We start from the raw sequence: 14,784 nt of genomic DNA, 5'->3' as shown, positions 1-14,784 counted from the left end.
TTCTGTTTGAATCAAAAAATTTAAGATGTATGTCTGATCGTGCCGTGAGTTAAACACCCACCCTGCGACTCACAGTGCTGATACTGATGCAGAATTAGCCTCCATCCTCTAGCAGGGAGGGACCTTTCTTTCTGATAGAGGCTAAAAGTCATTTCAAACCAATCTGGTGGATAAGGCAGAGGCCAGACAGACCTAAGGAACCAAATACCAAAGCTGACCTCAACCAAGGAGTGGCCATAAAATAGTAACAGTCTTCCTTGCTTGTTTCAAAATTTGACTCTGGATGTCCTTGCAGAAGAAAAATTCCAAAGCCATATGGAGCGAGGGCAGTACTGCTGGAGTATGTTTGTAGCTTTTGACAATGACTGTTTTAGAAGGGCATCACGTTTGTTTGAGTATATAGCTCCTAATGTGTTTGTTTTAAAAATAAGCCTTATTATACTAGTGTCATACCTCACGCTTTCCTTGGAACATTCTTCTCTAATCCTCTTCCTTGAGAGAGAGAGGAGTGTTAAATAGGAACTATCCTGAAAAGAACCACGAGTCCTCAGTAGCCACTGTATCTCCAATCTTGTCAGGACTGTGCCGATGTCTGATACAGTAGGTTGAAGGGTAATCTGCCTTTGAAGGCAAAGACATATGTACATGCTCAGTCAACTCTTTGTGACCCCATGGACTGTAGCCCTCCAGGCTCCTTTGTCCATGGGATTTTCCAGACAAGAATGCTGGAAGAGGTTGCCATTTCCAGCATTTCCTCCTCCAGGGGAGTTTCCCAATCTAGGTATCGAACCTATGTCTCCTGCATTGCAGGCGAATTCTTTACCTGCTGAGCCATCAGGGAAGTTATAAAGACCTCTTCCAGCCTCATCAGATGTTGGGGCAAGAAGCATGTGCCCATTCTCCAGAGTCATGAGCAGTAGCCACTTTTATTTGTGTGGCCCAGATCCCTGCCCAGGAACATGCCCCCCTGAGGGTTATCCCACTGGGGACACGGCAGGCAGACGGTATGCAGCTATGGAGGTGTGTGTGGTTCCCCTTCTGGCCCTGCCACTTCCTAGTCATGCATCCTGCACAAGTTACTTATTTTTTCTGTGCCTCGGTTTTCTGTGGAATTCCAACATACCCTGTTCCATTGGGTTGTGGAAAGCATGTGAAATTGACTCGTAAAAAATGCTCCATTAGGGAATTCCCTGGTGGTCCAGTGGTTAGGACTCTGTACTCTCACTGCCAAGGGCCTGGGTTCAGTTCCTGGCGAATTAGGGAACTAGGATCCCCACAAGCCTTGCAGCACAGCCAAACAAACAAAAAGCTTGGTTAGCGCCATGCCCAGGACAGAGTAGGCGGTCAGTGAGTGGAGGTTATGATTATTCTTAGGTATGGAAGAATAAACCTAATGTGACTGTCAGCATAAGCAGCTATTTGGAGTCATGAATACAACAGAATGAACTGGCACAACCCACTCGATAACCAGATATAAACCATTCGATGCTTTTAGTTGGATAGGTCCCATGTCTCTATTTCTATATCCCTCTTCAGTCTTAAAACTTAAAATGCTTTGATGTGGACTTTCAATTAGGCTGTGTTGTTTTCCCCAAAAAACTACAATGACTTGATTATTTATAACCTCAAATCGGGTAAATTAGCCACCATATCTCCCTGTAAATCACGTCGTTTCTAAAATTTATTGACAGAGCTTTTCTCAAATTGACCCAAAGGTGCTGTGGGAGAACGTGATCCATCCAAGAAAAGAAGTGAGCATGTGAGAAATAAGGGCATTTGCAGCAACATGGATGGATCTAGAGATTCTCATACTAAATGAAGTCAGATGGAAAAAGACAAGTTTATGATATTACTTCTTTGTAGTATCTAAACTCTGACACAAACGAACCTATCTATGAAACAGAAACAGGCTCACGGACATAGAGCTCAGACCTGTGGTTCCCAAGAGGGCAGGGGCTGGGGGGGTGGGGTGTGGGGGGGTGTTGGACTAGAATTTGCAGTTGGTAGATGCAGACTATTACATTTAGAATGGATAAACAACAAGCTCCTACTGTGTAACACAGGGAATTAAATCCAATCTCCTGGGATAAATCATAATGGAAAAAACTATTTTTTAAAATGAATGTATGTATATGTAAAACTTCGTCACTTTGCTGTACGGCTGAGATTGACACAACATTATAAATCAGCTATACTTCAATTTAAAAAAAAAAGAAATAGCACCGGGATCCATCAGTGACACTGAAATTCACAACATATTTTCAGGCCTCTGTTTAGATCATTGGCTTTTCAGATGAAATTTGGTCTAAAGAAAAGATGCTTCTATAAAGCCTCATTAACCAAAATCTAATTAACTAAAATCTAAGCTAGTCTAATCTGGGCCACATAGCAGCCACCCTGGAAAAAATTAGTCAAGGCTTTTTTCAAAAACAGGAGTCCTCATTTATTTCACATGAAAATTCCACAGAGTGGTGACCAACCCACATCCTAAATGTAGCTTTGTTTTAAAGTATATTTGAAGAAACAAACAGTACTATTATGAAATATATTGATTTTGTACTTGAACTGATCAGATTTGAGGATATCACAGAAAACCACCCGCTGCAAGCATCAGGGGGAACTTTTTTCTTTTGAAAAAAGAAAACGGGGCTTGTCCTGGACTGAAGTTTGCATCCTCAAGCCGGCCGGCCCTGATGTAAACTGTCCACTGCTAACCATGGCTCACCCCAGGTCAGCACATTGGATTCAGCTTGACCTCCACCTGAAAAAGCTGGAAAGCCCAAAAGCCGTCCACTGTTCAGAGAGGCCCAGGCATAGTCAAGACCGCAGGAAGAGGACTCTGTGTGTTCCTGGGAGGGTAAGAGAGGGAGCTGTTAGGTAGAGCTCCCAGGCGGCTCAATGGTAAAGAACCTGCATGCCAATGCAGGAGACCCAGGAGACGTGGGTTCAACCCCTGGGTTGGGAAGATCCCCTGGAGGAGGAAATGGCAACCCACGCCAGCCTTCTTGCCTGCAAAATCTCATGATCAGAGGAGCCTAGTGGCTACAGTCCATGGCGTCACAGAGTCGGACACGACTGAACATGCATGTAGGCAGGGCAGGGAAAGAGGTTTGCTTTGCAGTCAGATGGAGGCAGGAGTAGATTCAGGCTCCACTGCCTGCCGCTTGATTACATTAGATTCCTTCCTGTTGCTGAACCTTAGGGGCTATTGAGTACAGTGCCTGGGTACCACAGATGCTCAGCAGTTCTCTTCTTCAGTGCTTGGCCCTAAATCCTCCTTTCAAAACCCTCTGTCTTATCTCTGCCATTTGCATCCTCGGACTTGCAGTCTGTAAGGAGATCAGCTGTGAGAGTGCTGGGCATATGGATCTTAGATCTTGCTGTGTGGCCCAGCTGAGTTCTGCACACAAGCCCAAACACTGGTTTTAGACTTCTGGGCAAGCCTTGAGACATCTCGTTCCTGCAATCAGGTTCCTCTAAAAGATCTTTTTTGGATCCATGTGTGCGTGCTCAGTCACTCCGTTGTGTCCTACTCTGTGATTCCCTGGACTCACCCGACAGCTTCTCTGTCCATGGAATTTTCCAGGCAAAAGTACTGGAGTGGGTTGCCATTTCCTTCTCTAGGGGATCTTCCCAACCCAGGGATCGAACCAGGGTCTCCTGCATTGGCAGGTGGATTCTTTACCACTACACCATCTGGGAAGCCCCAGTGAGAGATGCATTCTCAGCTCCTGCTTTCCACCAGCAGTTGACTGGCATCTGCCCACCCCTCGCCTACACCCATTGTTTGAACCTAATAAGAGAGCTTCCTGACCTCAAGTCAAAGTTAATTCTGTTGAAAATGAACTGAAGTTGAAGGTGAGATGTTTCCAAGACAATGTGCTGAGAACTTGAATGGAATAGAGATAAATTGGTAGAAGCAACTGGATATTGGGTCCATGGTAGTCAGCCCCCTCCCTGGAGGGGAAGAGCTTCATTATGACCCCTGAAACTCTTGGGGCTCCACCAGCCTGACTCTGCCTTAGCACCTGTGCATAGAGCCTGCTGCAGCTTCAGCGTGTTGGGTCCCAATCAATGGCTTTCACTGTTTCGTTGTCGTCATATTGCTGCTGTGAACTCTTCATCTTCCTTGAATTTAGAAAAAGACTTATTTTTGTAACAAAATCAAATGAGAAAGTTTAGTTTCATCTAATATGTAGTCAAAATTCTTCATTCATTCAACCCATTGCCTTCCAAAACAGCCAGAGTAGTTTCTCTGCTTTTATCATTTTATGAATACTCCTTGGGACAGTGATATCATACAGTAAGTTACTGATTGAGTAGTTACAGAGACACCAAGTTATGCTGCAGCTGAGCATTTGATCTCTGGCATGTCTTCCATGGTTTCATTTCTTTTCTTGCAGTCCATTGAAATTCCTCAGAGTGGGTCAGCAGCCTTCAGAAAGCACCACACATATGACCATATTCTTTAGAAGCAGGCTTAGACTAAGCTCTTTCCTTCAGTGTGTGTGTGTGTGTGTGTGTGTGTGTGTGTGTGTGTCGGGGTGGGAGAGGCGGTGTTGGGGATGAGGGGGCAGGTGGGTAATGCATGGACATGTCTGTTTGAGATAGTTTAATATTTTTGCCTTTATCAAGAGTAACTCATAATCATTGCAGGAAAAAAAAAAGAAAAATTCATCCTTGGTTCTAACGGTTACTTACTGTTAACATTTTTCTTTCTTTCTAGACAATTCTATATTTTTCTTTTTGTGATTGAGCTTATACTACACATGATGCACTTTAATAGCTGCACAGTATTCTTTCATATCTGGTTGCACCATGAGTCATTTCAGTAGTCCCAGGTTGTTGGACACAGGTTTTTTTTTCACCCCTAATTTCTTGCTATTATAAATAATATTGTGATGGACGTCTATGTAAACAACCCATTTGAGGTCTTTTCTGATTATTTCTTTGGGACAGCTGACTGAAAATAGAATTATTTGATCAAGGACGTTTAAGGTTTGCAAAGATACATGAGGGGTACTGCCAGCTTTGCCTGTTACCCCACATCTTCACCACCGGGGACTAAAACGTGCCCCCTTTTACTTCAGGTCAGGCAGTCGCTCAGTCATGTCTGACTGTTTGTGACCCCATGGACTGCAACACGCCAGGCTTCCCTGTCCATTACCAACTCCAGGAGTTTGTTCAAACTCATGTCCATCGAGTCAGTGATGCCATCCAACCATCTCATCCTCTGTGGTCACCTTCTCCTCCTGCCTTCAGTCTTTCCCAGCATCAGGGTCTTTTCTAATGAGCCAGCCCTTTGCATCAGGTGGCCAAAATATTGGGACTTCAGCTTCAGCATTAGTCCTTCCAATGACTATTCAGGACTGATTTCCTTTAGGATGGACTGGTTGGATCTCCTTGCAGTCCAAGGGACTCTCAAGAGTCTTCTCCAACACCACAGTTCACAAGCATCAATTCTTTGGTGCTCAGGTTTCTTCACTGTCCAACTCTCACATCCATACATGACCACTGGAAAAACCATAGCCTTGACCTTTGTCGGCACCACTTTTACTTGTTGAGCCCCAAATCAGTTCTGCCCTAGAGGCAGCTTCATGGTTGCGTTCATACAGAAAAGCAGAGAGTTTGAAGGTTAACCGCTGCACCGCTGATTGACCCACTGGAATATCTGGTTTGATAAGGCTTGACGAGGTCCTTGACAGGCTCACAAGCTGTTTATTTCTTAAAGCAGGAAAGTGACTCATACATTGGAATTACTTCTGCATCACTTCCCATTCAGGAAACAGAGTCATCCTTCACGCCTCTGTCCCCCCACCATCCATATCCTGACCACTGTTTCTTAGAAATCTCTCTAAACCTCGTTTTGCCTCTCACCATCTCTGTATCCGCATTACCATCTCTGTCTCCACATCACTCCAGGCCCGTAGAACATCCCTGTCAACAGTGTTCCCATCTTCCTAATCCCATTTAGGCTTCCGTACTGTCATATTCCTGGAGAAGGCAATGGCACCCCACTCCAGTACTCTTGCCTGGCAAATCCCATGGGCGGAGGAGCCTGTGGGCTGTAGTTCATGGGGTCTCAAAGAGTCGGACACGACTGAGCGACTTCACTTTCACGTTTCACTTTCATGCATTGGAGAAGGAAATGGCAACCCACTCCAGTGTTCTTGCCTGGAGAATCTCAGGGATGGCGGAGCCTGGTGGGCTGCCGTCTATGGGGTCACGCAGAGTCGGACACGACTGAAGCGACTTAGCAGCAGCAGCAACTGTCATATTCTAGGGTTCTCTTCTTGAAGACAAAACTGATTAAGGCCCCTCCCCTGCAATGCAGGAAGGATCTAAATCTGTCATCATTCTTCGTGGCCCTTTACAATCTGACCCCCGCTTCATCTGCAGCAGTCCTGCCTGCAGCCCTGACACCTTTCACTGTCCTTCTAGTGGGGCAGGCTCTTGGGCACACCACTGTCTGCTTTCAGTACCCTTCCTTCCAGCTTCTTCATCTTCTGCTCATCTCTCAAATAAAACTAAAACATCAAATCCTGGGCAAAGCCTCTCCCAGTTCTCCCAGCAGAGTTAGTTGCTCTGCCCCCTGAGTTGTGTTCTCCAGCTCCGCATTGAATTCATGAAACAGTGGCTGCTGCGTGGTACCTGGTGAGGAGTCCCAGTCACCATAGCCTTTCTCCCCCACTTTTGCTCAATCCTCTGGCTCAGGGTCCAGGTCCTGTCTTTTTTCCCATTGATGATATATGTTCGTAGAATAAACGAATGAATGTCTTTATAATGTTTACACAATTACTATTTTAATATCTTAATATTATAGATAATTTTAACCTGACTTGTATTAGCGTTAATTAGTTAAATGTCTTAAGATGTGATGGGTGTTTTTGCCTCGATCTTAAGAAAATACAGACCGGTGCTTGGCCTTGATATGAACTTCTTTTATTAAAATGACTCCTCATCCTTTCTGTGGCTCTTTCTCATTGTCTTCTGCCTCTTCTCTAAGAAAAGAACTAGCAAAACACCTCTAGGAGGAGAAACACAAAGTAGATAAAGTGATGGATGAGATGAGGTGAGCATTGTAACCTTCTCCTCGAAGGTTCTTGCACTGTAATGCATTACTCAAATTTTATGCAGTGATATTGGTCCATCATGTGAGCTGTTGCAAGGTGTATGGAAAATGTAATCAGTAATATTGCTTTATGAAGGAATGCTTCCTTTCATAAAGAATCCTCTGCATAATAGACTCTATAGATTTGATGGCGAATTTAATGTCCTCGATCAGGTGTTGGCTCGAGGTCAGTATATTACTTGGATTAAGCTCATTAAGTGATTCTGCTCAGCCATTCGCTGTGTACATTTTGGGTATCTTAATAAAATCACCTCCTCTAAGGATTTCAGATTAGTGAAAACTTCTGCGATGAGTTTGATATGAAAGCCTCCAAATGAATTTTTAAGCTTAGTGGTCCATGGACCAGAGCCCTTTCTATGGAATATTCCCAGATACAGTGAAATACATTTTTAAAGAGATATTGAAAAAGAATTTCTGCTTACAACTAGAACTTTTATTTTTCACACAATAGCAGGATACAAAATCAAGTTCCCACAGACTGTGAACTAGAGATACTGGAACATATCCAGGGATTAAAACAAAGGTACAAAAAATTCATGGTCTAAAGATATTGAAATCATACAGAGTCTCTTCTCTTATTGCTGTGGAATTTTTACAACTAGAACTTAACTGTCTCCCTTACTGAACCTCAGGCAACAATAATGACAGAAATAGTGAAAAAGCATTGGGAAGCAGAGAGATTATGCATTTAAATACTTGACAGACTCATTTCCACGATTACTTATAACACTCCATTATTGACCGAAACTTCTGTCTTTGGCAACACAAAATATTAGAGTCATGAGACATTATTGGTGCCATCCATCAGGGGCATATGCTTGAGGGATTGGTAAGAAGAGGGTATGGATTCCAAAGACATATTTCTGCCTGTAATCCTTCTCTGGAAGAGCTCCATGGGAAGCTTCCTGCTGGCTGTTCACAGAGCGATTCCAGCCGCCCGGGAACACTTGACTGCAGAGGGTGTGGGCCTGGTACCCTGCACAGAAATGTCCCTCCTTGCCCTCAGGCATTGTGAGTTCTGTCCTTTGTGCCTGGGCAGCAAACACCGCTCTGGCCAGACCTTCCTACATGCCTTCCAGGGAGAAAGTGAGCTCCCCACCCCACTTCTTTCCTAAGGAACTTTCCTTCCGGATGCTTTTATAGTTTTTCATTAACTAGTGACCAGTGGTGATGGGCTTCCCAGGTGGCACTAGTGGTAAAGAACCTGCCTGCCAGTGCAGGGATGTAAGAGACATAGGTTTGATCCCTGGGTCAGGAAGATGCCCTGGAGGAGGATATGGTAGCCCACTCCAGTATTCTTGCCTGGAGAAGCCCATGGACTGAGGAGCGTGGAGGACTACAGTCCATAGCGTCACAGAATCGGGCATGGCTGAAGCGACCTAGCATGCATGCAGTGGTGAGTGGAGCTACCAGTAGAAGCTGAGCATAGAATTTCCCCAGGTTAGTATAAGTCGTCCCATTATCAGCCTGGCCAGTGACAGGGAGGGGCTGCCCCACCCCATCCTGTGTCTCTCCATTGATTGACCCCATCTCTGCTTTGCTGGTCATTGGGCCCCACTCGGAGTTCTGGAGGGAATGTGACCACTAGAAATAAGTTCAGATAAACCAGGAGAAGGTGTTGAATCAAAGAGAAAGGAACTTTCAAGGAAAAGGTTGGGGGAAGGAGGATACAAGGACAGCCGGGAAGGACAGAGGAAAAAGCAGAATGTGTTACACTGTAAATTCTTACATCACCCTGGTGGCTTAGATGGTCAAGAATCCGCCTGCAGTGCAGGAGACCTGGGTTCAGTCCCTGGGTTGGGAAGATCCTCTGGAGAAAGGCATGGCAACCCACTCCAGTATTATTGCCTGGAGAATCCCCGTGGACAGAGGAGCCTGGTGGGCTACAGTCCATAGGGTTGCAAAGAGTTGGACATGACTGAGCCAATTTTGTGTAAATTCTTATATACAAAAACTGACTCTTAAAAAATGTATTGTTTTCACAAACCATGCTTTGCTGGAAATAATAGATTGAAATAAGGTTGTTTTTGAAGTAGGAATGTCCTGGTTGATGAGAGGGAAATGCATCCAGCATTCCTGTAAAATGAAGGAAATGGTTATCTCAGTCCGAGTTCCCTGCGGGAGAGCGCAGGAAACCTGCCGGCTCCCTGGGAGAGGCCATCGTCATTCCTTCCCCTTGCCTACATCATCTCATTACAGAGAGTAACTAGAGATGGAAGTTGTTTCTATAAGGATACTCAGCTGGACTTTTTAATCTCTTTCCACCTGGAACAAAACCTCTGAACACGTCTCCTTACCTATTTGTGTTTTAGTTTTTTCACGTGGCATGTCCAGCCATACAGTGATTGAGTTTGTATGTTTTGCGATGGCAGTCCAGTGACTCTTGGCCAGTGAGCACGTTTCCTGGCTGGTTGCTGTAATTACCACCCTGCGTCAGCCTGGATGGCCCTTGAGCAGGTTTGGGCCACAAGATGAGTGTTCCAACGAGTCTGCTGAACCAGGGGACTGGGGAAGCGGAGCTTTCACCCAGCGCTGGGCCTCCCAGAGCGTGCCGTGATTGCGTGGTGCTATCCCCTTTACGTCTCAACTATGTTGAAAAGTTGTGCTTGTCACATGGAGTGACTCCACCGTGTGTCCTCTTTTTTCCCTAGAGGACACAATCCCAAAGAAGGTGGTGTGCCACTTCAGCGGGAAGGCCTATGCTGACGAGGAGCGCTGGGACATTGACAGCTGCACGCACTGCTACTGCCTGCAGGGCCAGACCCTCTGCTCCACCGTCAGCTGCCCGCCGCTGCCCTGCATCGAGCCCATCAACATGGAAGGCAGCTGCTGCCCCATGTGTCCAGGTATCTTAAGCTGCCACCCTGCCACTTTTCATCCTGTGATGTTGATTTTAAGAGTAAACTAGAGCAGACTGAGAGCCTCCTGGACCCAACGCTATGAAACTAATTCCTTTGGCCCAGAGAGAGACATAGAGGGTAGCTTGAGAGACTGTGACCTCCACGTGAGCCCCTGATTTTGGTTCCATGCCGGAATTGCTCTGGTTCTTCTGATTGGCGTTCTCTAAAATGTCAGTGGCAGGCCTGATGGTTATACCCTCGTGCATATTAATGACATCTGCCGTATCCGAGCAGCACAGTTTGAGGGCAGTGTTGGCTGAGCCTAGTGACAAAGGTCCATGATCAGACACAGTAGGGGATACACTTGCCAGCTCTTCTAAGGTGACTGTCTACCAAAACCAAAATGGAAGAGCTGCATTTAAAGAGTGCGATCCTGGCCCAGTCTCGTTAGCGCATCCGTTCCGGCAGTCCCAGGCTGTCTGCCCTGAACTTTCCATCTCTTCCCACCGAGGACAGGAACCACAGGGCACACCCCCAGCTGGCTGTCGCACACAGATCACTTGTCTACATCTGTTTCCACATCCCACCGTTCACATCAGCCCAGTAATCCGCCTCCCAGTTTAAACCTAAGCCCCCCTCAGCTGCCCAGATCCTCCCCCAGGCCTTCTGGATTGCCTGCCCGTGTCTCCTGCCAAAACAGCTCCTTTGTTTTCTGCCCCTCTTCCCAGCAACGCAGGGCCTGAGCCCTTGTCAAGACAGTCTCTGGGCAGTGTTTCAGATCGAAAGCCCTGGACACACAGACCACGCAGGCAGTCCAGACCACACAGACCGAAGAGAGGGTTCACTCTAGGAGCCTAGGGAGCTCCTTAGCGAGGCGAGAGCCCCTGCATCTTCACCCCGATTCTGTGTTTCCTTGTAGTACTGCATTAGAGACTCTGGCTCCGTGCAGCACAGTGGGCTAGAGGTCACAGCAGCTTAGAAGGGCATCAGTGCCGCGCACTTGTGAAATGGGACAGTCAGTTAAATCTCAAGGGTTTCATTGAGCTCAGCACAGGTTTGCCTTTTGTTTAGGTGCTGTGTAAGCAAGACAATTCTAAAAATGTCCATTTATCCCCTAAAAAGAAGGGGATACTTAAAAAGGGTCAGGAGACTGAGCCCTTTTCAGATCCCTCCGTTGGGTGCTTTTCATGGTTTAGTTCCCTTGGCCTTGTTTATGATGTAGACCAATGGTCAGAAGGTCGCTTCCATGTTGTATCGATAGATGTGCACATTGGAGAAACAGAATCTGCAAGTGTTTTGCATGAGAAGTATGAGGAGAAATGTATTTCCCATCCAAGTTGCTTTATCTAATACGTTTCACCTGATTCCCGAGTTTCATACCAGTTTTCCTAGTAATATGCTTTTAATGATCTAAATGGTAAAACTTGATCTTACTTATTGAACCAAGATTCATTTCATGCCTGCTCAAGTAAGCACTGCTTGAGGCCTGGGGAAGACAAACAGTGAATCCAACAAGTCCCCATCCATACAGAACTGAGGTTTTCTTAGGGAGACACAGGCAGCAAACAGGGAACAGACACATGATGAGGCCACGGGCCGCAGAGCGACTTGCAGCCAGCCCGGTGTGGGCCGGGGTCTGGGCAGAAGGGGCGGGGTGTTTGGATGATCCAGAAACCCCCACAGATTGGAGGACATTTATAAGGGACCCAGAAGGATGGCAGGAATCATGGGTTAGGGGAGAACCTCTGCACATAAGCAGGATGAGAGCCCGGTGGATGGGAATATGCCATGGATGCTCGGAGAGAGACAGGGAGGCTGTTTGGGTGGGACGCCTTGAGCAGGGAGGGTAACCAGAAGCAAGCAGAGAAGTAACCACGCACCAAAATATGAGATCTCATGAGCGATTTTAGAATTTTATTGAGGTAAGATAGAAACTCTGGAGGGTTTTGAGTGGAGCAATGATGGAATGTTTCTTGCAGAAATGGAAGCCGAGACCAGGGAGTAGATGTGAGGTGGGAGAAGTGGCTGGGTTCTGATTCTAGTAAAAGAGTAGATTCCATAGGATTTGAACACGATGTGAGGAGTAAGAAGAAGAGGAGAGACACCATGAACAACTGTAATGTTTTTGACTAAAACATGGAGTTGCAGCTCTGGTGTAAAATCAGTTTTATTTGGGCATTTTTTTAGTTTGAAATCTCCATTGGACACCTGAGTGGAGGCAGTGAATAGACAGTGAATATCTAGAGCTCAGGAGAGAGACAGGAAATGTTTCTATAAACTTGAACATTGTCATAGATGGGAGGTTTTTAACCCTTGAGACTGGACGAGGTCACCCAAGAAGTGAATGGAGATAGAGAAGAAAAGGGAGTCTGGAACTGAGCCCAAGAACCCTCCACTTTTGGGATCTGGGCAGGTCAGGGATAGAAAACAGAAAAGGAGCCCCTGCCCCCTGGGGAGACACCAAGAGCTGTGACCTGGGAGCCACCTGGAGAAAGGGTGGGGGAGTGGGGTGGGTGACATCAGGTGAGAAGTCGGGACTGACCATCGTGCATTTAGCGTCACCCAAGTCATGGCTCAGACGGTAAAGCGTCTGTCTACAATGCGGGAGACCAGGGTTCAAGCCCTGGGTTGGGAAGACCCCCTGGAGAAGGAAATGGCAGTCCACTCCAGTACTATTGCCTGAAAAATCCCATGGACAGAGGAGCCTGGTAGGCTAGTCTGTGGGGTCGCAAAGAGTCAGACGTGACTGAGCGACTTCACTTTCCCTTTTTAAGTCATTTTGACGAGCCATTTCCCTACAGTGGTGGCAACAAAGTCTGCTTAGATGGTTTCAGAAAGAAGGGGTGGGTGGTGAATTGGAGACAACATCTCCATGATGCTGTCTGTAGCATGACACATCTCAGCTACAGACCACGGTGCTCAATTCACAGACAGGATTTTCCTGTGGAGTAGAGGGGTCTGTCTGGGTGGCTTTCACTTGAAGAAGGACTGAGCTGGGCCTTGAAGGACAGGTGGGCTCTCTTCATTGGAGTGAAAGAGTCACCTGACCAAAGACCCTGAGACAGAGGCCAGATGCCCCTGGAATAGGGAGTTCTAGTAGCAGGAGGTAAGGACAGAGAAGACAGCTTTAGTCAAGATGCTTAGGGCTTCAATATTCAAACATAGAGGTAGATTTTGTCCTTTATCCTTCTCGGGAGGCTCCTTTTTAAACAGATGAGACACAAGATCATGGAGGTGCTCTGGGGAGCCTCACGGCATCTGCAGGAGGGGCTGAAGCCAGGAGAGACCCCGGGCCAGGACAGCTGTGACCTGCCTTATAGACGCCCCAGGTGTGTGATGGGAGGACCCAAGTTCAGGTGATGGTGGCAGGAATAGAGGTAGGTCCAGTCTGCTCGACTGCGAGTGTGATAGAAGAGGGAATGCAGGTTTCACTGGCATCTGTTCACAGCTGGAGGTTTCTCCAGTGACTTCTCTGTCAGCGTGCACTGTTGGATTGGAACTTAATTTCTGTTAACTCCCCTTTCTGCTTCTGATGTATTATTGATGACTCATTTTTCCATTTTATCTGCACACATTTTGTAGTCAGTTGAGCTCTGCCGCTTCACGTTTGACTAAGTGTGGCCTGCCAGGAAGCCTGGGCTCCTGTCCCAATTTCTCGTGGTCTCTCTGTGAAGTTTCAGGTGGCTGCTTCTCCCCCAGATGGTTCAGGCTACTTGGCTTTGCCCCCTGCACACATCAGCTGACATTCTGAACAGCCCTGCCCTTACCAAGCATTTCTTCCTTTTGCCACCTCTGGACATGAGTAAAAGACTTGTGAACTGGTTTGCTGGTCCCATTTTATAGAAAACTGAAGGTCAGAAAAGTTAAGCGAATGATCCAAAGCCACGCAGCTCGTTAGCAGACCTGGGAGTCCTGGACCTGGGTTAACCTGGAGTTCCATCGCCACAAAAGTGGTGTCCTCACCTTGCAAGTCCCAAGCACCCTGCCCCATATTCCAGAAACAGACATTTTAAGGAAGGTAAATCTTACAATGGGCCAGGTCGGTGCATCTGAATTTAAAATATGTCGCCACTAAGTTGTCTTAGGTTCCTCTGAAGTTCAGAGCAAACTGGAGCCCAGTTGTAATTCTTAATTGTGACTGAGTGCCGTGATCTGGGCCTCTGGCCAGGGGAAGGTGTGTGTCACTCCTCTGTCATCGACAAGGCCAGCAGCTTTATAAAGGGCTCTTGCAGTAAATGTCAGAAGGGTTCTGTTTGAGAGTTGGGGTTGTTGCAGTTTCTGGCCGTGGCAGGCCTCGGTCTCAGCATAGAAACACAGCAGCACCCACACTTGTTTTTGTTTCTCCAAGCATTTTTTTTTGGAAAGATTTATCCTTTTTGGCAAAAATGCTCAGAGGTGGCTTCCCTCTTAAATTCACATTAAAGGAAATGACCCTCTCCCCTTAGACCCAAGAGCTCTGAACTGAGCTTTGAATATTTGGTGATAGAGGAGGTGGTATGGGTGGATTTTAATCAGAGCTGAACTGAGTTTAGCAGAGCAGGTTGATCCAGAGGACAGGCTGTGAGCTGCCCAATGGGGAGATGGAACTCATCACGGGAGGCCCATGAGGGCAGAATTGGTCTTGATCATGACTATGTGCCCCAGACTTAGCCCAGTGCCTGCCACGTAGGAAGTTTTGATGAAATGTTGGTTGAACGATGGTGATTAAGTAACCACAGAGTAAAACAGTCCTCCTCCATCCTGGGCAGATCCTTCCAACATTCCCAGCCATCCAAGGTAGAGCCTTTCTAAGCACCTGGTGGAAGAGAACGC

At 46.7% G+C, this 14,784-nt stretch overlaps 1 protein-coding gene across 3 annotated transcripts in view; it reads left to right on the top strand.

The window, feature by feature from the left end:
• The window catches only part of CRIM1 (cysteine rich transmembrane BMP regulator 1), a 209,689-nt gene that overhangs the window by 185,463 nt on the left and 9,442 nt on the right, over positions 1 to 14,784 (top strand). For 2 of the 3 annotated variants that reach the window (XM_070379739.1, XM_070379738.1), the window contains one exon: positions 9,784 to 9,978. The exons of the other annotated variant lie outside the window; for it this stretch is intronic. In XM_070379739.1, coding sequence (XP_070235840.1) covers positions 9,784 to 9,978 — 195 coding nt within the window. The remainder of the gene's footprint in view (positions 1 to 9,783; positions 9,979 to 14,784) is intronic. 3 annotated transcript variants of the gene reach the window in all.

This window comes from Bos mutus, chromosome 11 (genome assembly GCF_027580195.1).
Source record: "Bos mutus isolate GX-2022 chromosome 11, NWIPB_WYAK_1.1, whole genome shotgun sequence".
NCBI classification, from domain to species: domain Eukaryota; kingdom Metazoa; phylum Chordata; class Mammalia; order Artiodactyla; family Bovidae; genus Bos; species Bos mutus.
This window is presented reverse-complemented; position numbering and strand designations above follow the sequence as displayed.